The 25,120-nt window shown below is 36.7% G+C and overlaps 1 protein-coding gene across 1 annotated transcript; it reads left to right on the top strand.

Annotated features, from left to right (window-relative positions):
- The first annotated feature begins 8,483 nt into the window (after positions 1-8,483).
- LOC145086752 (uncharacterized) lies at positions 8,484-17,358 on the top strand. Its single transcript, XM_079024593.1, has 7 exons — positions 8,484-8,654; positions 9,335-12,053; positions 12,186-12,725; positions 12,813-13,388; positions 15,270-15,923; positions 16,194-16,952; positions 17,054-17,358. The coding sequence occupies exons 2-7, from the start codon at positions 9,363-9,365 to the stop codon at positions 17,066-17,068; spliced, it is 5,235 nt and encodes a 1,744-aa protein (XP_078880719.1). The 5' UTR covers positions 8,484-8,654; positions 9,335-9,362; the 3' UTR covers positions 17,069-17,358.
- Positions 17,359-25,120: the final 7,762 nt, after the last annotated feature.

The following is a 25,120-nucleotide window of genomic DNA, read 5'->3' as shown; positions in this document are numbered from 1 at the left end:
CTGTAGATATGAATAAATGTTGTAAGACTTATATTGTACTGTTTATGCTTCTGATCTGTATCGAACATGACATCCCGAGGTTTTTAATAAAATACATTTCTTCGGAAATGCTTTGATAAATCTTTATCATATTTTATTTTGGGAACAAATTCCGCAACACTTTTCTTTAAAATGTTACTCTGATTTTTAAACAAAGCATAAACAAAAAAACGGTGTTTTCTGGCCTTGAAAATGGGGATGTCACATACTGCTATCTGGGAGAAGTCCTGTATGAATCTCTGGTAATAGCCTGCTAACCCAAGGAAACCTCGAATCTCAGATGGAGATCGGGACCTCACATCTCATCACGACCTCCAGTTTGGCCGGGTCGACCAAAATATCGTTCTGGTTGACAAGGTGCCCCAGAAACTGCACCTCCAACAACCAGAAATCGCACTTGGAGAAATTGGCATACAATCTCTCCCTCCTCAGGGTATCCAAAACCTCCCACAAGTTCTCCCTATGTTGCTCCTGCGTCTTGGAGTAAACCAAGATGTCATCAATAAAGAATATCACAGACTGATCCACATCGGTCTACATACGCGGTTCATGAGGTCCATGAATGCGACAGGGGAATTGGTGAGCCCAAAGGGTATCGCCACAAACTCATAGTGGCCATAGCGAGTCCGAAAAACAGTCTTCTGTACATCCTCCTCTTTAACTCGCATCTGGTGGTTGCCTGAATGCAAATCTATCTTGGAAAACCAAGATACCCCCTATAGATGGTCGAAGAGATCATCAATCCTCGGGAGTAGGTAACAGTTCTTCACTGTTACCTTGTTCAGCTCCCAATAATCTATACACATCCGATGCGACCTGTCCTTCTTCTTTACAAACAGGATCGAGGCTCCCTAAGGCGAACTGCTCGACCTAATGAGTCCTTTGTCTAATAACTCATGTAACTGTGTAGACAACTCCTGCATCTCGGGAGCAGCTAACCAATATGGTGCCTTGGCTATCGGAGCCACACAAGGGTCTCGGTCGATCCTGAACTCCACCTGTCTCTCCGGAGGTATCCCAGGAAACTCCTCTGGAAATATGTCTGGGTACTCTCGCACAACTGGCACATCACTCAAGGTCGCCTTACCCGCCTCCCGGGTATCCATAACGTAGGCGACATACCCTACGCAACCCTGCTGAAGGTAGCACCTAGCCCTCGCTGCTGATTACAAAGTTGGTCCACGCTGCAGCCTCTCTCCCTGAATCACCAACTCTCCCCCACTTAGGGTCCTGACACGTACCAAATGTTGCGCACAGTCGATCACCGCCCCATTAGGGCTCAATTAATCCATGTATATGATAACCTTGTTCCCCCTCAAAGGAATGGGAACCAAATCCATAAGATAGCGCTCGTCTTACAACCTTAAGACACAATCTCTGAAAACCTCTAATACTCGGATGGATCGGTCGTCAGCAATCTCGACCTATAAAGGGCAATCCAACATGACTGAAGACTCAGAAAACCTCTTGCTAAGTGCAAGAGAGACAAATGATCGGGTAGCCCCCGAGTCAAATAACACTTGTATCGGGATGCCGTTCACATGGAACGATCCTAAACAAAACACATAAAACATAGAACATAAATATCATAACCGACATGGAATAAGAGTTAAGGAGAAGAAAACATACCCGTCACCACATCCGGTGTGGCACGCGCCTCCTCGGCGTTCAACTGGAAGGCTTGGCTCCTCACCATTGGAGCATCTGTCTTGCCCTGTCGGCCATCTGTGATCTGCAGGGTCGTTGGATCCGGTGTCGCCACTAGCACTCCTTATGTCAGTCTAGGGAAGTTGACCTTTTTATGGCCCCTCTGATTGCAGTGAAAGCAAATCAAGTCTGATGTCTAAATAATGGGGGTAGGGGTTGTACAATCCTTGCTAAAGTGTCCAGTCTTGTCGCACTTGTAGCAGCCCGATCCCTCAGCCCTGCACACTCCCTCATGTGGCCTGCCGCATTTCCCACAGCGACTCCGGCCCTGCTGTCCCTTCGGCCTCAAGTCGAATCCCTTATCTCTCTTCCCAGAAACCCCAATCGTCCGCCCAATCTCCTCCTTCCTCTTCCTGGTGTGCTCTATGTCAATCTCCCTCTCCCTCCCCCTGGCTATCATATCCTCCAAGGTCGGACATGCTAAATAGCTGACATGCTTCCGAATGTCAGCTCTTAACATGTCATGGTACCAGGTCTTCCTCATCTCCTCGTCACCCGCATACTGGGCACCAGTAAGGCCCTCTCCCTGAACTTGGAGGTATTCTCCGCCACTGACTCAGTCATTTGTCTCATATCAAGAAACTCCCTGGCTAGCTGTTGAATCTCCACAGCTGTCGCAAAGTTAGCCCTAAACCTGGCCACAAAGTACGACTAGGTAATAGCCTCAATGGTTGGGGCTCCCAACGAATCACTGACTACCTCCCACCAGTCTCTAGCTCTGTCTATCAAACAACTCACAACATATCAGACCTTTGACCCCTCAGGGCAGAAGCTCGTCAACTATGCAGACTCGATGCCTGTAATCCATCTCCTGGCCACAACTCGCAAAATATCAAACAACTCGCAGCATACCGCATCCCCTTAAATCCTTGAAGGAGAGCGTGCGTGTCCCGTATTGGCCAGGTGACATGTCGCTCCTAAATGCCCTAAGGCGCTCCTACATCAGCTCGATGATCCCTTCCTTGATCGACCCAAAAATCACTAGGGTCGCCTCAAGGATGCCTCTCATAATCTCAGATGCGATGAACTCGCGTAATCCGTTATCAACCGGCTCGAAACCAGCACTCGAAATTGAACTTGAACCTGACCCAGACCCTGAAACTCCTGCTCCGTGACGTGTCACTACCATTCTGAAACAAAATATATTATTGTCAGGGTCATACATAACCTCGAGAGGTCTCACACACTATACAAGTTCCCCAGTTCTATCTCAGTCCTCCTGGACTCGAGTACGAATCCTCTGCTTTCAGTAGTATGGGTTCATACTACCTTCCACATCTATCCATACTATCCTCAAGGATTGCCTTAACTTCACCAAGTCCCTTTCACTACTAGTGTCCGTTGCACTGATCTCATCCTAGGCTTACCCTAGGGTAACTCTCCGACTTACTCTCCGCCATCAGTTGCATAAGAAATCCCTACTACCTTTACCTAACTAGCTCGCAAATACCATACATATCACTAAGACCAGGTAATTCTTCGAATGAGAGGTCCTACCCTACAACGGTTGGACTCAAACAAGAGCTGCTAAATAGGGCTAAACCTAACCTTCTGAAATTATTTAGTCCTTGTAATATGTAACTTAACGTATTCGTTTACTAGTTAATTAAAGATAACTAGGACTCCTAAAAGCACAAAGCACGCAACATTCGGGCATTGAGTAATCCAAACCAATTATATCCTAATCAGGCTATCATATCTCTGACTAGTCAGTATTATCATGCAGCTTAACAAGCACATACATTAGGCATATAAGGCATCTTCCTAGATCCTTAGACCTAATCTAGCATGCAGTTCTCATAATCATATCATATCATATCATATTATAACATGTGTGGGTATCTTGGGGAAAAGTTGCTTGAGCTTGGCTGATTGCACGCATCACACACCTTGTTCTTTCTCAAAACTCTTAATTTTAATTTTATTTTGAAAAATTATTTTCTTTGTAAAAACTTTCAAACCCTCGGTTTGAGTCCAAACACCACCAAAAGGTGTGTCCGAATCCCTCAAACCAAGGCTCTGATACCAACTTGTAACATCCCAAAATCCAAGACCAAAAATTTCATTTTTAATTTAATACTTCATAAAACAGATTATTAAAAACATCATTGAGTTATCCCATATCATAAAAACCTATAAGTCATGTGTCTCAAAACAAGTCATAATAATGTTAAAGTACAAATCCCAAGAAAATCATAGTGCGGAAAATAGTGGTGTGATGTGTTGCAGTCATGCCGACTCCTTTCCCTTCGAAAAAGAAGTACATGAACCCAAAACTGGAAACCGTTAGCACAAAGTTTAGTGAGTTCCCCCATCATACCACATACCATACAATAAACATACTGCCAAGTATATTTGGTGCCCGACCTACCCTGATGAGCATATCTGGGTGCTCAACCTACCCTTGTTAGGCATGCATGGGTGCCTGACCTACCCCTCCCAAGCATATATGGGTGCTCGACCTACCCCTCCCAAGCATCAGATGATACCATACACTAATCGTCATGTGCCGATACTCCTTAATAAAACAATGTTACATAAAGAAAACAGCAACATCTTGTTAGAACTGCTCGCTCTTTGTTACTATTCTCTAAGGTTCCTAATGCATTTTAGGGAGAATTACTCCCAACCACTGATTACGTGATCAATCGAATCGATACTTCACATAATCTCGAGATATCTTCGTTCGAAAAGCTATATGGTCACGTACTTGATTACTCATCATTATTAATTTTTTGGTGTACTTGGTTTGTTCTCCACCCACATGTTGAGAGAAACAAATTATCTCCACGATCATCATGTATATGGTATTGGTCAGAAATGATATCCCTCCTATGATCCAACGACTCAGAAGTTGTATGTCTCGTGACACACCAGTTTACTTAAGCATATTTTGTTCTTCTACATTCCTACTAAGTCTCATGAAATGACATAGCCAAATCTACGGTCTATTGTTCTTTTTGATAGCTATGTCGATGACATTGCATTTGATGACCCAGTTTATAATACAACCACAATATCAGACCCCTCCTACTCCTAAGACTACTTCTTACCTACATTGACTATGGATCTTCCACTACTTTGTAAGTCCATTGGTACTTTTAAGTCTACCTAACTCATGGAGTTTTCTTCTTCATCTTATTCGACTTTTTTTGCTTTATTTATTGTCAATATACATAATTGTCAAAACCTGAGTCCTAAGTCCTATAGAGAGGTTGTTACTGATATCTTTTGGTAGGATGCTATGGTTGAGGAACTTAAGGCTCTTCACCACACGTATACATAGGATCTAGTTTCGCCCCCACACAAAATTGATGACAACAACGACGATCGTCGTTTCTAATAACATTTGCATCCATTCGTCGGTGAAAATCTTCCAAATGGATGTCAAGAATATGTTCTTGAATGACTATCTTCATGAGCTCTACATGACTACTCCTCCATGTATTGTCCACTAACCAGGTGAAGTTTGTTGCTTTGAAAATCCCTATATGGTCTCTAACAAGCCCTTCGTATTTGGTTTGAGAAGTTATCTTTGGTGATTACTTAACTTAGTTTTATTTGTGCATAAATGTACCGCAAAAGTAATTATTAGCATTTAAAGGTGTACAATTTACATAAAAACAAAAAATTAAAACATATTAAAAAACTAAAAGGTTCTAAAATCTATTTGAAATAACTTTTGAAGTAGAAACTTAAAATTCGTGCTACCAAATGATTTTTTAGAACCGTGGACTTTATTGAAAAGAAAAAATTAACAATTTTTTTTAATTCTAGTTTTTTTTTTAATATAACTAAAACTTGTATTAAAAGCTTGCTGCTTAATATACCCATTGTAGACACCGTTGATCATTTACATGTAAATGTCTATTAATGTGGAATTATCAATGAATGATAATGTTCTTGACATTTTTGGTTACAACATATGTTTTAGGATAAAAGACCCTCTGCTCATCGGTGATTACAGGCCAATCAGCTTAATTGGCTCTCTATACAAAATAATCTCCAAGACCTTAGCTAACAGACTCAGTATTGGCAAGAACATTGGAGATATTCAAACGACTTTTGTGAAGGGACGCAATATCCTTGATGGACCGCTAATCGTAAATGAGTTATGTGCCTGGGCCAAGAAGGTTAAAAAAACAGATCCTACTTTTCAAGGTGGATCTAGAGAAAGCCTTTGACTTCATTAACTAGGAGTACCTTGAATCAGTACTTATTCAAATGGGATATGGAGATAAATGGCGTATGTGGATCAAAAGATGCCTTCAACCAGCAAGACTCTCAGTTCTTATAAACGGGTCTCCAACGGTGGAGTTTGGAATGGTAAAAGGTGTACGGCAGGGTGACCCTCTCTCACCATTCCTATTTATAATTGCCATGGAGGGATTAAATGTTGCGATGAAAGCAGCTTGCAAGAAGGGTCTTTTTCAGGGCATAAAAATTCCACATTCAGAAATCGAAATCTCCCACCTGTTCTATGCCGACGACGCCATTTTTGTGGGTGTGTGGAATTAAAGCAACATAAAAAATTTAGCAAGGGTGTTAAGATGCTTTCAGGTGGCGTCAGGGTTAAAGGTAAACTTTAACAAATCCAGGGTATTTGGTGTCGGAGTTGACATGGCTGAAGTTGCTCGATGGGCTGCTCCCTTGGGTTGTCAACCAGCGTCACTACCCTTCACATACCTAGGGGTCCCGGTAGGTGCGAACATGAAGCTAAAGAAGCATTGGAAGCCTATAATTGATCGTTTTTACTCTAAACTCTTGCCTTGGAAATCGAAAGCATTGTCCTTTGGAGGGAGATTAACCTTAGCCAAAGCAGTCCTTGGCAGTCTACCGTCGTATTATTTCTCTATATTTATGGCCCCGGTGAGAGTTATTGACCTTCTTGAAAAAATTCGGCGGCAGTTCTTATGGGGCGGGTGTGACAACAAGTTTAAAATTGCTTGGGTGTCGTGGGAAAAGATAGTTGGCCCAAAGGACATGGGGGGACTTGGTCTTGGATCACTCAGGGCCTTCAACATTTCAATGATTATCAAATGGTGGTGGGCACTAAAAACAAACAAATCAGCTTTGTGGAGTCATGTAATTATGGGTATTCATAATTTGCATAATAAACCTGCTAACGTCTTATCAAAAAGAACTATTGCAGGTGTGTGGAACAATATCGCTGAGGTGATGAATGATCTGCCCAAAGCTGGGATAAGCTTTCGAGACATCCTAAAAAAAAAGTGAAGAACGGTAACGATACCCTATTATGGATGGATGATTGGTGTGATGGTGAACCACTAAAGGATCAATTCCCAGAGTTGTATCAACTTGAAAGACGTAAAACTTGCAAGGTTAGTCAAAGAGTGCAAGCGGATGGCTATTCTTGGGAATGGAGATCATCCCCTGCAACTGATGAGCAGATCCATAGCTTTCAGCTGCTGCATGAGGTCATTGGCGAGCACCGACCATCTCCAGATCCAGACTCTTGGATCTGTCCTTTATCGGATGATGGTATTTTCCATGCAGAGACGATCAAATCAAAAATCGATAATATAGAGCCAACAATTAATGAAGTTATCATCCCATGGATTCATGAAATTCCCATAAAGGTCAATACCTTTATTTGGAGAGCTAATCTGGGACGTATCCCAACTAATCTGGCACTAAAAAAGAGAGGAGTCGCAATTATAAACACATCATGCCCCAGTGTCATCTTGAGGACGAAGATACGGAGCACATTCTAATACGTTGTCCAGTGGCGAGCAATGTCTGGGATTTGATATTTAAATGGTGCAACATTCCGAAACCACAATTTCAAACCATCGGGGAACTTATCGGTTTTGTGAAAACGTGCGGGAGATGTCGGAGGAGGAGAAACAACCTAATTTGTGTTTGTTTTGGTGTAATGTGGATATTATGGAAAACAAGATGTGAAGGTGTATTCAAAAACATACGAACTTCCCATTTCCAGATCATTGATAGTGTTAAGTCTATCGTATTCACTTGGCTTAGACACAGGAGAGTAGATTATCGTTTTAGTTGGGTTGATTGGTGTATTTGCCCTTTGAATTGTTTGTAATTCAAACTCAATTGTAACTTTCTTTTCGTGGCCTGCCTAGCAACTTGCTGTGTAGTGGTCCGCTAATAAAATTTGCCGGTTCTAAAAAAAATGTATTAAATTATTACTATAAGCCTTTTCATATATTAGACCAACTAATAATTATTGCAATAAATAGAATTAATTTAAAACTTTTAAGAAACTTTTTGGTTACGTATATTTAATTCTATCATATGTTTTAGTTGGTGTAAATGAAATATTACAAGGGTTTGTTTGGTGTAGGGATCTGACGTATACTTTATAGTCGTTAGCAATACTCTTATGCCAACTCCAATCATAACCACTAAAAAACACAAAAATTATGACTTTTTAACTCCAACCACACCCTACATGTTTATACTAAAAACTTACTTTTAATAATATCATATTAAAAAATAATTTCATTATTATTATATAATTCAATTTAATTTATTTAAACCAATTCTATTGAATTTAATATTGGCATGAAAAAGCAACTTTGGTATTGCACATGGATAGCCGCTATATTTGGCGGCCAAAAATTTTCACAATATAATACCGGCCACTATAGCTTACGATTGTAAAACTTTTTGTCTGCATTCAACTATTTTAGTGGGCGGTTGGAGAAGCCCTTAGTACCTAGATTATGACTGTTGACTGCATTTCTTCCACTCATCCAAATCCATAGTTTTTGCAACGCACCAACAATAATTGAGGCTTGTTCATACAGTACTTCATATATTGGCCTTCTTCTTCACAATTCGAACCACTTGTTCACATACATACTTTACAAAGCAGCAAAAACAGCAAGCATTAGCACAGGCCCATACAGTAGAGCGAGGTACGTTTTTGTAGAAAGTTTTTCTCTTTGTTTATGAATAACTTGTTTTAGCTGGCTTTTGTTTTGAATCTATCGATCCTTGACTAAATTATATGAAAAAAATGTTCGCTGTGCTACTCTTTGTGGATTGTTCGTGTATGCTCTACAGATAGAATCAACTTAATGTTTAAATGAATTGACAATGCCTCCTCATTTTCCTTGTTTTGAACAATGTATTGGAGGAATAGTTTTATGAGGACGGATGCTTCCACGTAGAGATCAGCTCTATCCCCAATAAAACCCCTAATTTTATCACTGTAGCACTCTGTTTCCAATTACTAAATCCCCTGTTTAAAGCTACGATATTCTTCCTCATCTTTCACAATTTTACACGATGATGAGGATGTTGAAATTAACACTCTATTCCCACTTTCAATCATTTCAAAGAAAACAAAGGTTAAGTTGACAAGGAAGACAAACAACAAATTAAATCTGAAGTTACCAACTACCAATTCTTTTCTAGCCAAACGTGTTATGTGTGAAGGAAATTTTTATAACACTAACTATCTATGGATTGTATATGATATTTGAAAAAAGATAGTTCTGCAAGTTAATAATGAAAATATCCGTGGATAAATGTATACCAGTCAACAACTTTTAACAATTTCATTCCTTGTGTTGATTTTTTACATGGTTTGCAGGTCTCATTAACAGCTAGAATATTGGAAGATGGAGTTTGTATCCGCAATCATTGGTCCTATTGTTGAATCTTTAATTGCTCCTGTCAAGAAACAACTGGGATATCTATTTTCCTCCACGAAGCATGTTAGGAACATGAATGCTAAAATAAAGCTACTGGATGATACAAGCCGTGATGTCAAAAATCACATGGAAACAAACGATAGAAGTAATCTGGAGATACCTGCTCATGTACCGGGGTGGTTGGAAAAAGTCGAAAAGACTAAAGAAAAAGCTCAAAGGCTAAACATTCCAAGTACTAGGAATGGATGTTTTAACATGAAAATGAGGTATCGAGCAGGAAGGAATGCATTCAAGATCACGGAGGAGATGGAAAGTCTTATTGATGAAAATATTAGGATAATGTGGACAAATGCTCAAAAACCTCTTGGGAAAGTGAAGTCTAATAACGCGTCCACTTCTACACCATCAGTTGGTGATGCCCAAAATCACTTCAAATCGAGAGAGAAGTCTTTTAAGGATGCACTTGAGTTCCTTCAACAAGATCACATGAGCAAAGTGATAGCCCTTTGTGGAATGGGTGGAGTGGGGAAAACCATTATGATGGAACAAGTGAAAAAGACTGTAGAAGATAAGAAAATGTTTAACTGGATTGTGAAGGTGGTGATTGGGCAAAAGACTAACATGCTTTCTATTCAGCAAGCTGTAGCAGAATACATGGGCCTATCTCTAACTGAAATGAGTGTAGCAGCAAGGGCAGATCGTCTTCGTATCACATTTGGGAAAATGTCAGAAAGAAAAGAAAAGATTTTAGTGATATTAGATGATGTATGGGAGACGATTGAACTCAAAGATATTGGACTGAGTCCTTTGCCTAACAGCTTTAAGCTGTTGCTGACATCACGATATGAAAATATTTGCAAACAAATTGCAGTAGAAGCTGATCCAGATTTGAAAATCATTAAAGTGGATGTGGTGGAGGAGCCCGAAGCACAGAATTTCTTTTGGCAAATTACAGGTGCTTTAAAACAACAAGATAAGGAGCTGAATAAAATAGGAACAAAGATTGTGAGAAGATGTGGGTTTTTGCCCCTTGCCATTAATCTCATTGCCAGTCGTCTTAAGTTTGAAGAAAAGGGTGCATGGAGAGATACACTTCGACGTTTGGAGAATAAAAATCTTGATTATGTGCAAGAAAGTATCAAGATAAGCTATGACTATATAAAAGAAGAGGAGGAAAAAGCGATTTTTCTTCTGTGTGGCTTGTTCCCCGATGACTTTAATATTCCAATCGAGGAACTCACAAGATATGCATGGGGCCTACGGTTGTTAAATGGAGTTTCTACATTGAGAGAGGCTAGAGATGGGACAGAGACGCATGTGCACAGTCTCAAAAAAGCAAATTTGTTGATGGATGGCGATTACATTGGGTGTGTCAAAATGCATGATCTTGTGCTCGATTTTGTTTTAAGTAGAGTTTCTAAGAGTGACCGTCCTTGGGTAATTAATCATGGTGATAACTCAATGTGGAGTAGTGATGGAATGAGTGAAATTTGTAACAGAATTTCTATTACTTGCACAGGCATTTTTGAGTTTCCTAGAGACTTTATATACCCAAACCTTTCACTTTTGAGACTTATGGATGGAGATAAGTCGCTTAAGTTTCCTGAAGGTTTTTATGAAAGAATGGAAAATCTTGAAGTTATAGCGTATGAAAAAATGCAGTATCCGTTGCTTCCCAGATCACTTAAGTGCTCCACCAAGCTTCGGACACTCGTTTTCCATCGATGTTCATTGATGTTTGATTGGTCTGCTATTGGAGAACTCTTGAATCTGGAAGTGCTCAGTTTTGCTCATTGTGGCATCACAAATTTACCATCCGCAATCGGAAAGTTGAAGCAGCTAAAGCTACTGGATTTGACGGGTTGTACCAATCTTCGCATTGATGATGGTGTCTTGAGAAAATTGGTCAAGCTCGAAGAGCTTTATATGAGGGTAGATGATAAAAAGGCAATTAGGTTCACAAACAGCAATCATGCTGAATTAGCAAAACTGTCAGAGCACCTTTCTGCATTAGAAGTTGAGTTCTTTGATAACAGTGGTAAGCCCATGAATGTGTTGTTTATGAAACTTGAAAGGTTCAGGATCTCCATGGGATGTGCTTTAGGAGATTATACGGGCTTCAAGAAGCACTCATTTGAAAACACATTGATGTTGGTCACTAGCAAAGATGAGCTGTTGGAATCTAGAATGAATGAGTTGTTTGAGCAAACCCAGGTGCTTTATTTAGAGGTGGATGGCATGAAGGATCTTGAAGAAGTTTTAGTGGAACCCAAATGTGTGCCTCAACATTTGTTTAATAATTTAAAAGTCCTTGATGTTTTCAAGTGTGCAAACTTGAAATGCCTCTTCACAGTTCCTATGGTAAGTGGTTTGATGAAGCTTGAGCGTCTCACAGTTTCAGAGTGCCCTGTTCTGGATGTACTGGCATATGGTGGAGATGGTGTAATTAAGTTTCAGGAGCTAAAGTTTCTAAAATTGGATAGGCTACCAAAGTTGGTTGGTCTTTGCAACACTGTTAATGTAATTGAGCTACCAGAGCTGGTGGAGTTGATACTAGATGGCCTTCCTAATTTCACTAGCATTTATCCTGGGAATACATCTGCAACATCATCTATATCCAGTAACGTTTCTGAAAATCAACCATTATTTAACAAAGAGGTACCTCTATACTAACATTTATGTTAACAGTTATATAGATTGACTAAGTAATGAAACTTTATATGGAGTATTATTTAAGGCATTCCTTAAGAAAAATATATTGATGATCAACATGTCTTTATTATTGTGCAGATGCTGATTCCTAAGTTAGAGATATTGAAAATTTGTAGTATGGATAAGCTGAAAGAGATATGGCCTTATCAATTTAGTAGTAGTGACAAACTTAATGCCTGCATGTTGAGAGAGATTAAAGTGGGGGATTGTGATAATCTTGTGAATCTGTTTCCAACCAATCCCATGTCTTTATTAGGTCGTCTGGAAGACCTTGGTGTTTTAGGATGTAAAAGCATTGAAGTGTTATTTAACATCGACATGAGTTGTGTTGGTGAAATTGAAGAATACAGTAGCAACTTGAGACACATTGAAGTATATGGTTTGGGGAAGCTAAGAGAGTTGTGGAGGATCAAAGGTGAAAATAGCTCTGATATCCTCATCCGTTCCTTTCAATCTGTTGAATGGATACAAATAAATTGGTGTGAGAGGTTTGTAAATGTATTCACACCGACCCTCACCAATTATCATGTGAGAACACTTATGACTGTGAGTATAGATGGTAGGAGACCTTGTGAAGAAATCAAGACAAACATTCAATCGCTTCAGAAAAGCCAAGAGGTATTCTATTTCTATTTTGATGTTACAACACTTATATATTTCTTTGTAGGAGATTTGTAATTATATTTTTTGTTGAGATATGTGCAGATTAATGTCATATCCTCAATTCATCCCAAACCGTTTCTTAATTTCCTTCAAGTAACTGACAGTAAAGATGTTGAAGTGGTGTTTGAGATAGAGAGTTCCAGTAGCAACACAGATTTCACAACAACTCCACATAAAAATAATCATCAACCACCACTACTACTACTTCCCTACCTCAAGGAATTGAGGTTAATTGATATGGAGAGGATGAGTGATGTGTGGAAGTGCAATTGGAAGAAACTTGTAATTCCTCAAAACCAATCACAATCCTACTCATTCCACAACCTCACAAACATACACTTGATGTCTTGTAATAGTATAAAGTACTTATTTTCACCTCTCATGGGCAAACTTCTTCCTAACTTAAAGAAGGTGGAGATATATAGGTGTGATGGTATTGAGGAAGTTGTTTCAAATAGAGATATTAATGATGAAAATAAAGAAATAATATCTACTCACACAAACACCATCTCCTCCTTCCCTCTTCTTGAAAGACTCGAACTGTGGAATCTGCCATGCCTAAAGAGTATCAATGGGGTTACTACAATCACAACTACTTCCATCCATGATCAGTTCAAGGTATCATTTCTCTTAAATGCATCCTTTACATATTCAGTTATTTGTTTTATATGTTTTTTTTAATATTCTATTCTCCTTTAGTTGCTTTATATGACTCCCTAAGCTAATTCTTCGGAAACTGGAAACACAAAATAAATAACTACATACCAATTTTTTTTATTATAGTTTATAGTTTATAAATCATATCAAATGCATTTTTTATTCAGTTTTAGACCGGATTGTGAGGGAGAAAAAAAAATTGATTGATAAATGTATATAAGTCATATCAACATTACTCTTGACTTTTTGTTAAGTAATATGAGAAATGGAACAAAAATGATTTTATTGATGCTTTTTTTGTTTCCTAGCTTGCAATTTTAGCTTAATAAAGTTCAGTTTGTTGTTTAAAAGATTTTTTTCTGACATGGAACTAAAAAATAAGAAACTTTACCTAACTATATCTAGTGTTCCAACTGAAAATATATAAATACAATATGTGGCAAAAGACTCCTGTTTACAACTTTTTTTAAAAATATTAAATCCAAGACATTGATCTATCATAGAGCCAAAAAAACAAGATTGTCAGTTATGAGAAAATCTCAAGATCTTTATTTATCAAGTATAATTTCCCAAGTCTTTATTGAAAATGACTCCCTTTGAAAAAAAACATTGTTCTAAAAATGCTTTCTATTCTGAATATTAGAATCAAGGTACATTTTGCAATATACAATCTAATGAACAATCATAGATGTATAATAAATGGACCTTTATTTTTGATAAGAGTGATTATTTGTTTCTTGGAGTTGGCCTTCTAAATAATTCTATATTCACAAATGCTAAAATATAAACTTTCTTTTCTAAAGATCAGATAAGCTAGATCAAAATATTTGGGTTTAGATGTAGCACACACATATGATGGAAGACTTGGAATAAATTAATTATTAATCAGATGCTAACATTCTCCATATTAAATTTATCTTCTTTTTGTCACTGTGTCCTAAACTAATCGTTCATGTTAGTAAAATTATTTAAAACAAGAAGAAGATGATGTAATCAATGCAAGTACAAAAATTATAAACATATTGATTGCAAACTCATGTCCTAATAATAAATTTATGAGTAAAGTTATGTTTTCATTTTCCCACATTAAGGGGGTAATGGGTTATAGAGTCCAATGCCTTTTATTTTCTCTTCATAATTCATGGCACTATACTAATTTTGAACTGGGCCTGAGACGTATACAGAAAAACCACTATAATTTAGTCATTTTTGTTGTTCGACATACTTTCCTTTATTTGCTTATTATAGCATCCTACTTTCATTTCTTCCAATTATAGCATCATACATTCATACTTTGAAATATATATATATATATATATATATATATATATATATATATATATATATATATAACGAGGGTATTTTGGACATTTGACAAACCTTCTTCCTTAAGGAGTCCAAACAGCACGATCTGGTTTCTCTTTATTTCTAGACCTCTTATCCATTTTTTCACCATAAATCCATCTTGAACTCTCTATCATCTTGTAGACCATTTGAATCCTTCAAAAGTGGGCCCACATTTTGGTCTTCTATCCTTACCTTGATTCTGTTCAGATTGATTGTCTTTTATCTTTCAGATTGATATATAATGAAATTTTCAGACTTGGGTAGGTTTAATGAGCTAAAACTCAAATGGAGTTGTTAAACTCCAAAAAAATGCCCGAATTATAGTGATTTTTCTCCCTTTCATAGTTCAACTTACCTTAGTTGTGGGAAGCACTTTGTTTGTAACCACATTTCTAGAAACAAATATTGCGTTAGATTGTAGTGTGCATGTACAAAGCAAACAGCTAAGCTTTGTTAAGTTAAATAGATCCATTGATTTTTCATGTGTTGTTGTAGTGTTCTCAAGTCGGTGTTGCTTCTTGGTTCTTAAGCCAATACTCCAAAGAGATTATTATACTTGATTGTCATGCCTTGTCGAGAGTGTTTCCATCTTATGCAGTGGATCTATTTGATAGTGAAAGAGTCAACAATGATGGAGTTGATAGTACTACTAATGTTGGTGATGGAAGTGATGATACTTGTAGTACTGAAATCACCATCCCAAGGTCCGCAAATATGACTTTGCTTCAATTGGCCAACCTAACGATGTTGAAAATCAAAAAGTGTGATGTTTTGGAATATATATTCACAAGTTCCACACTTGAAAGCCTCAAGCATCTCAAAGAATTGACTGTAGAAGAATGCAAGGCAATGAAAGTGATTGTGAAGGAAGATGGAGAGCACAGAGAAACGTCTAAATCTATAATAGTGTTCCCACGTCTCAAGTCTCTTACACTGGGTGGCTTACCAAATATCAAGGGTTTCTTTTTGGGGATGAATGAGTTCAGATGGCCAGTATTGGAAAAGGTTAAGATTTATGGCTGCCTACAAATGATGACTTTCACATCTGGTCACTCCAAGGCTCCGAAGCTCAACTACATACATACAATATTAGGCAAACATAGTCTTGAATGTGGCCTTAACTTCCATTTGACCAATGCTACACATGAGGTATGTTGTTAGTTGTTACTTTACTTCATCATTTAACCAAGTCAACATGTTTGTTTTATGATCTTCTAACATATTATTTGCGTACAAATTTAGTCGCTTCATATAAATAAATAAATAATAATCGATAAAATCTAAATTGTTGATTGGAAATACATGTTGGCTCATTGAAGAATAATAGAACGTGCAATCATTTAATACGTGTGTATACTAAATGTATTTTTCTTTTACAATTGTCATGTTTCTGATGATCCATGTTTGATTTTTTCGTAGCATACTCAACTCCCTATGTGCTCTACTCCAGATATGATAAAGCTACTTCAATTCCCTTGGTCTTTTTCAAATTTAATTGAAGTAGATGCATATGAGTATGTTGACAAATTGTTGAAAAGCAGCATAATTTTTCCATGCAAGGAGTTGCTTAATCTGAAGAATCTTGAAAAGGTTTATATTATCAAACCCAAGTATCTTGAATCCACAATAGAGGAGGTATTTGAAGTAGTAGATGAGACAAACGAGTATGTGGTAGTTCCAAAGCTAAAGGAGGTGGCTCTGGATGGACTAGAGAAACTAAAACATATGTGGAAGAGCAATCGGTGGATAGTGTTGAACTTTCCAAACCTTACAAAGGTGTCAGTTAGTAAATGTCCACTTCTTGGACACGTTTTCAGTGGTTGCATGGTTGGTAGTCTATTGAAGCTCCAAGTGCTAAAAATAAGTGACTGTGAGAGTATGGATGTGATTGTGAAGCAAGTTGAAGATTCCAAAACTAGACCGACTACTGAGGTTGTGTTCCCTTGTCTAAAATCCATGACACTTGAAAAGCTTCCAAATCTCAAGGGATTTTGCTTAGGAAAGGGAGATTTTCTATGGCCATCATTAGATGCTTTGGAAATCAAAAATTGTCCGGAGATAGCGGTTTTCACAAATGGACAATCAACTACTCCGGATCTGAAGTTAATAGATACAACTTTCGGACTGTGTCATGTAATGGAAGACCCAAACTCTTTTATAAAGACCAAACAACAAGAGGTATGTGGTGTCTTCTTTGGTTATTATTATCATATTAATGTTTTCTCTAACAAAAAGATTACATTACTCTACAATTTACCACTTGTTGTAATCTCCTACAGGGATGGCAGTTTTAGAGAAACAACAAATTCACACATGCAGTTTGATGCATTTTTGAAGTTAGCTATAAACTATAGGTAAGATTACATCCTATACTTTTTTCCTTTGTCCTTCTCATGTACATGTTTTTCTACCTTAATTGTCTGATTGAATTGACTTGTTGTCATAGTTGCTTGCTTACTCTTTCAATCTTGGTTATTGAACTTCTAGTTTCAAGTAATCTCATGTATGATGTATCTACTAATCTACTTCTTGTATTTGATTAAGATGTGACCAACTAGGCAATAAATACACAAGCTTTTCTCGAGTGGTTTGTTATATTCCATTATTTTAAATAGTGCATAAAATTCAGGGTTGAAGGTGCATAGAATGATAATCTATAAATGAAAACAAAAAGTATCTACCTAATAGAAACCTAATTTGTTGTTACATAAAACTACCCTTAATTTAACATATATGGTTTTTTTATTTTTATGGACACCAAGTGTTTGATAAAATTCTTCAATGTCAACAAGCTTTTGGCTCCTCTTGTAAGATTAAGAACGTAAACAACCAATCAAAGTAACATAGGATTTATAGTGGAAAAAACCCGAAATCGGGAAAAAACCACTTGAAAGAACAATTTATTAATCTCAATAATTTTTAAGGGTTATAATGGCTTGTGTTGGTGTAAAAATGAGAATGAAAGGATAATCAAAGTTGTATCTAATATATCCTATATATAAGAATCAATTAAGAGTCCTAATAGAACTCTACTTGGATAGCATGAAAAAAAAAGAAAAAAAAATGACAGCCTTATTGAAAAAGGAAGCTATGACAGCTTGCCAAACTCTCTAGCGACAGCTTCCAAAATGTGTCACCAAACAGAAAAATCTCATGCATGCTTTGATTCAGATCATATTCAACAATCTCCACCTTGAGACGAAACCAAACTTCAACAACGTAACCTGCAACCATCGAGTGAACTGAAAAACATACGGTGTTCAAAAGTCAAAGTGAAATGAAAAACATACAGTGTTCAAAAGTCACTAAGGACTTAATTTGAAATACAAACCAAATATGAACAAAGTTTAAATTTGGTGGTCGGAATCGGCTTCGTCATCATGTCGACCGGTTTTTCCTTGGTGTTAATCTTTGTCACATTGACATTTCCTTGGGCAATGACATCTCTAATGTAATAGTATCATATGTCAATGTCCTTAGTTCTTTCATGGAACATCGAAACCTTCGTGAGGCATAGCGCACTTTGAATGTCGCAATAAATTGTAATGCATGAGAAATCACCACGTAGCTCACCTTACAACCCTCTACACCGCGAACAAGCCCTTTGACCGCGCCATGGTCCCAATGTCAGATCATGATGGCTTCCTTCCCACTGTGCAAACGGCCAGACTTATGTCGTGTTATGATCTCGTTGATGAGCCACTTGAATAATTAAGAGATTAATCTGACAAGTGCAAGTCTCATACTTTCCATAAGGCCTTAATGCACTCCCATGACTTATTAAAAATCGTAACATTATAGACATGCTTGTCCAATGCATGTCTCATAGCATTCTAGATCAAAAGTGACCAAAATCAGATCCTAACTCTAAGCATGATACCTAAAGACCATGAAAGACCAGATCCATGGATCAAAATACTTATGGGACAAGGTGGAATGATAAAGTTACTTGGATCAAAATACTTATGGGACAAGGTGGAATGATAAAGTTATTGTAACACCATGTTTCAAGTCGTATCATAATTTGGGGCCGTGACCCGAAGATCAAGCCTCATAAGGCTTCGGGATTTGGGGAAAGAGAGGTTTAGACCCATTTAGATGTGGGTAACATAGATTATGTGATCCAAGAGTTCGGTTTGTGTTTTGGAGTCAAATGGTAAAATGGGAAAAGTGGTGTTTCAGACTTCTTTTATGAATTAAGGATTTTAGTTTGATGTGTTTTAAGTCAAAAGTAATTAGATAGCGTTGAAGAGCTCTACAATACCTTTCTGTGGATTTAAAGATAATCGAAAACGGAATTTGAACGAATAAGTTATGACCATTAGAAGTTAGGAAGGTTTTGGGCTTAGTCTAGTACGTTGGGTGTATAGGAAGTACGTCGGGCCTACGCGATTGGAACCTAAACCCTATTTTTGTGGTTTGAGCCCTATTTAAGCTCCTTAAATTCCCCAAACTCATTTCATTCTTAGCCTCCACCTCTCCAACACCCTCCCTTGAAACCCTAACCCTAGTTTGAGCATTGTGAGAAAAAGAAGGTGTTCTTGAGTGCTTTGGAGTGTTCTTGGTGCATCTTGGAGAAGAAGGAGCTCGTTGGAGAAGTGTTGGTTGCATTGGAGCTTGTAGATCCAAACTTTGTTCACCTTGATCTTTCTTTGAATCTTGATGATATGTTTGTTAAATCTAGCTAGTTTTAGGTGTTATGAGCTTTTGGTCACTTTAGTTCATAAAGTTTAGATCTTGAAAGTTTGTGACCTTGTTATAGATAAAGTTGGAAACTTTATCCATCTAAACATCATATTGATTCAGATCTAAAGGTTGGAGGCTTGGACTTAATGTATTAAGTTAAAAAAGAAGCACCTTTGGTCCTTTTGAGACTTAAAAGATTATTTGCTATCATATGGGGTTGATATGAACCTGACACAACTTTTTGCTGTCATATGGGGTTGATACGGACCCGACACAACTATTTGCTGTCATACGGGGTTGATACGGACCCGACACAACTATTTGCTGTCATACGGGGTTGATACGGACCCAACACAACTATTTGTTGTCATATGGTGTTGATATGGACCTGACACAGCCATATGTTGTTATATGTATATATGTTGTATGTGGTACTTTGGGGAACCACTAAGCTTTGTGCTTAGTGTTTATGTTTATGGTTTCAGAAACTTCCGGTGCGAAAGGGAAGGGCCCAATGTGACTGCACAGCATCCCATAAAGTTTATTCGGCATTGATAAATTTTACTCTAGTGTTTATATATTATTTTTATCCTAAATGGCTTTGATAACAAGTTGTTATATGAATTATTGTTTTAAAAATGAAAATTTACCTTGGATTTTCGGGACGTTACAGTTGCAAACTTTAACACATCCAACAACACAACTTCATCCAATGGACCAAAAACAAGCTTAGAATGTAGATCTAGCAACTTATAAGCACAAAGATGGAAACTTGCATCATACCCAAGGTCCATAAGGTAGATGGAAGTTGAGATCTTCTTATGCAAAGCTCCAAAACTCAATCTTGCAAGAAACTTCCTTCTAAAAGTCACCAAAATCTCACAAAATGGAAGAGAGAAGAGATCAGAGGCTAAAAGTAGTGAAAGGGAGGGTATGGTTTGTTCCTAATGCACTCTTGATGTGTTGGAGGCTGAAAAAATGACCTAAAACACGGAACCAATCCTTTAAATATGGGGAAAATACTAAATTTGTGGGCTTGGGCTACACAGATCACCACGCTGTGGTTACAAGCTTTCCTAGATTTCATTCAAGCTTCAACAATCATAAATTCTTCATTTCAAATCCATTTTCAGTGATTTTTATATCCACGAAAAGGTATTAACAAACATCATAATCTTATATAATTAGTTTTGACTTAATTAATACCAAACTTAATCCATTAATACATGCAAATAGTTCAGTATGTTACTTTTTCCCATTCTACCCTTTGGCTCCAAGGCATAACTCAAGGGCTTAAATCACTTAACCAACATAATCAACACCCGATAAGGACTAAAGTTGATCTCCCTTAAAGCCCAAGATCCTTACTTGATCAAATTACGGTCCTCTATTCGACATTTGAAACATCTTGAAATTGGATGTTACTATAACTTTGAACATTACTTATATGTTTCTGCTTGATTTTTTTACTCCAAGGGTCAAAGCCTTTGGTTACAAATGCATCTCTTCCACTTTATCCCCTACTATGTCTCCAAACAAGTAGCAGCACAAACAATATGTCTTCTTCTTTTTAATGTTATACTCTAACCATGGAAATTCATCAAACCATTCCACAACAAAACTTCTTAGCTTCTTACCGGCTAACTTTGATTCAAAATTATACCCATTTGGTTGAAAAGGTCCTTCAATCAAATATTACCTCCTTATTTCATGTCTTTGATTAGTATGATAAAATGTAATTTTTGGCCTATCCACCGGATCCAAAGGAAGATCATCCAGATCAAAAGTTTATAACACTTGTAGTATTTGAGTAGCTTCATTTGGTTGTCGTCCTTATGGAACTAGTGGTCTTTGAGTTGGTTCATTAGGTTATGGTTCTTTGTGGAACTTGTGATTTTTTATTAGGTTCATTAGGTTGTGGAACTTGTGGACTTTCATTAGGCTTATTTCTTTTGGAAGTTCCTTTACCATTGTCATCTAATTGTCTTTTGAAAATTTTGATAATAGAAACCTATAATCAAAATATTTCAACTATAAACTTGATTTCAAGTTTTAACAACAAATAATCACTAAGTATTAAATATTAACCCTAAATCCCTAATTAAACAAACATAATTGCTTATTTTCAAAATTTCAAGTTTCAACAATCAACATAATGTCAAATAATGATAATGGACTATGATTGAGTTAACTTCCTTATTGTGCAATGAGACTATGTGTCTATGTTAGCCTCTTAAAGTCGCTGGCTGGAAAATGGAGATGATAGTTGGTCTTAGAGAAGCGACCGGGGATGGAAGAAAGACGAAGGAAGGGGCGTCGACTTGACAGATCGAGCCTTCTGTTTTGTTTCACAATTCACACATTTTTTTAACTAAATAAGTATAAAGATTTGGATTAGGTTATTTTTTATCATTAAAACATTTGGCTAACATATTTTGGGCTATTTTAAAAAAGTAAAGTATTAAATTTAGGTTTTAAATATTTTTTATTTTTAATATAGAACTAGATTATGACCCGCGTTAAACGCGGAGAATATAAATTAAATACACGTCACATTAATAGATGATATTGTTTTAGGTGAAATTTTAATAAAAAATGTTAGTTAGATTCATTTTGAGTTTTTGAACCAAATTTATTAAATAAAAATATTTAATATTTATATTAGAGCAATTTGGTGTTTTAATACAGTAATTTTTAACATAAATGATCCACGTGATATTTGTTTTATCACAACATGATGCGAATCATTGATTAAAACATGTTATGTAGTAGCTTTATGAATTGACTTTGTTCGGTATACAAACCCCCATGGAGGCTCATATGACACTTTTCATATTGGTCATTTAAAACCAAAAGCAACAATAAGTTGTTATATGTACCAGCAACGTTAAATTCTATAAAGAAATTTGATAAACATTACAATTAAAGTGCATTGCCATAGCCATAAACATCAAACTCATACATTGTAATTTGGTCAATTTCTAAAGTATTTTTTCCTTATAAGAATTAAAATATGATTTTTCAGGCTACACCTAATGAGATATACATATATTTCGATCAAAGAAGTTATTACAAAAAAACCTTGTTATGAAAAAAAATATAATATTAGTTTCATAATTTGCCAAAGGTTAACACTAATAAATAATAATGAACTTTCACAAATCTTTCATTTTGGTCACTGCATCTAACTAACAAATGAATTTCAGTTTAGAGGATTAATTCAAGAAATGCATCCATGACTTCTTGTAGCTGAATTTGGGGAATGCTAAGACCTATTAAGATATGTGGGAATGGTCTATGAGACTACAGTTGGTTTCTGGAGGGCAATACAAATTCAAAATGTTAACACGTATCTTTCCTCTAGTAGATTGATTAATTTTTTATGACATCTCAACAGGAATATAGTAATAACAGGTAATAAGAACAGATTAAATGCATGAAATTAGAGAAAAAGAAGAAGACAGAGTAAAGAAAGAACCTGGAAAAAAGAAATGGAGAAGGCCATTGAAGAAGAGCATTATAAATCGTACGACTCAATCCAAAATCGTAAGAATAAAAAATTCAATGTATATATATATATATATATATATATATATATATATATATATATATATATATATATATATAGTATTTTTGAATAAGGAAATCATTATCTTCCAAAAAATTGGGTTCCTAAGATATCAACTTAGAGATTTTCGGTTATTCAACTGGAAAAAAAAAAGATATCAGTTATATTGATTCAAGATTTCTAATTAATTAACTTGCTTATTTAATGAGTTTTAAAATCCAAACTGTTATCTCAAATTAATTCATTTTACGTGGGATATATTGAGAAATAAATTATGAATAATATTTGTAACACCCATAAAATTCAAGCCAAATTTAAACTTTTTAACACATTTTAAACCGTTAAGTTATTACAGGTTGTTTTCAAAATAGTTTAGACATCAGAGTATTCCCAGAATCAGTCATGAAAATATGAGGAGGTGCACGATCATGCTTTTGCCTTCCCGCAATCATCCGAAGTGCCTGAAACAAAATCAACAACTGTAAGCCCAAAGCTTAGTGAGTTTCCCCAAAATACCAACACCATACAAACATAACCATATCATATAACCAATACAGAACAACATGCATAATAAGTCGTCAGCCTAACTGGACCTCTTCCTCTTCCTCTTCTTCTTCTTCTTCTTCTTCTTCAACCAATACAGAACAACATGCATAATAAGTCGTCAGCCTAACTGGACCTCTTCCTCTTCCTCTTCCTCTTCTTCTTCTTCTTCTTCTTCTTCTTCTTCTTCTTCTTCTTCCTCTTCTTCTTCTTCTTCCTCTTTTTCTTCTTCTTCTTCTTCTTTTTCTTCTTCTTCTTCCTCTTCCTCTTCCTCTTCCTCTTCTTCTTCTTCTTCCATGGTTGTCGAACTATCCATGACTACTCTTCTTCACATGCTCACCATTAAACTTATATCTACCAATTATCTTCTGTGGAAGAATCAAGTTTATCCACTCCTCTCTCATAAAAAACTCCTCCCTCATGCGGAAGGTACTTCTCCTTCCCCCTCTCAGACAATCATAGTTGATGGGAAGGAATCCCCTAATCTGAACTACATATCCTGGCTCGAAAAAGATCAAACAGTCATGCTTCTTCAATCTTCTCTAACCGAGGAAGCCATGGCTGAAGTTATTGACGTCACAACTTCTCGAGACCTGTGGACCACTCTAGAAAGGGCTTACAACCATCACTCATCTGAACGTACAGAAAACTTGCGTGATTCTTTGCGCAAATTGAAGAAAGGTACCTCATCTGTCTCTGTTTTTGCCAAAAAATTTAAATCTCTCTGTGATTAATTGACAGCTACTGGATATTCGGTCGATTCTATGGACAAAACTCACTGGTTTTTATGCGGTCTTGGTCCTGCTTTTGAGACGTTTTCTACTGCACAACAGGTTGTCCAACCACCGCCATCCTTTGTTGGTCTTGTCTCTCAGGCTGAAGGGCACGAGCTTTTCTTGGTTTCTCTTCATGGATCTGCCCCACCTGTTGCCGCCTTTTATGCTCAACATCAGCCTTCTCGAGGCGGCCGAGGTCGTGGTTTCGGTTTCTCTGGTGGTCACGGACGTGGGAAACGTCCTCCACACTGTCAATTGTGGAGGATAATAAAAAAAGTAAAATGAAATATAAGGGTAAAAATAATCCAAAAACTATTTAACATAATGTATATTTCATAAATGGAAGTTAAGTATATAAACCTCATCTACTTGTTGGAGATCAGCAAGAACATGAAAATCAAACTTATGAAGGAAATCGTCATTTGCAGAGTAGAGGATGGAGGACAAAGCGTTGCTACAATTAGCATATGTGCTTTCTGGACTGACTTTTTCAAGAAATCTTAACAATAAATAAGATGTTATTTTTGTTGCTTTAAAATAGGATCATTGATAAAGATCCTAGTCGTGGTGAAACAATTTGTGACGGAGAACCGTTCTAAAATGATGCATAATGAAGTTAGTATAAATGTATATTCATTTATAGTAAAAGGAAGAATCATATTTGAAATTTTTTTAAGGTTTAAGTTGTGAATCAGAGTAACGAACAAACCTCTATAATAAGATATTTTTCCGTATTGAATACCAACTAACATAGGAGTTTGTTTGTTATTTTC

The sequence above is a fragment of the Lactuca serriola genome, chromosome 2 (assembly GCF_051521515.1).
Source record: "Lactuca serriola cultivar US96UC23 chromosome 2, Lser_US96UC23_V15, whole genome shotgun sequence".
Taxonomy (NCBI): domain Eukaryota; kingdom Viridiplantae; phylum Streptophyta; class Magnoliopsida; order Asterales; family Asteraceae; genus Lactuca; species Lactuca serriola.
Note: the sequence above shows the minus strand (reverse complement) of the source record. Positions and strands in the feature narration are given on the sequence as shown.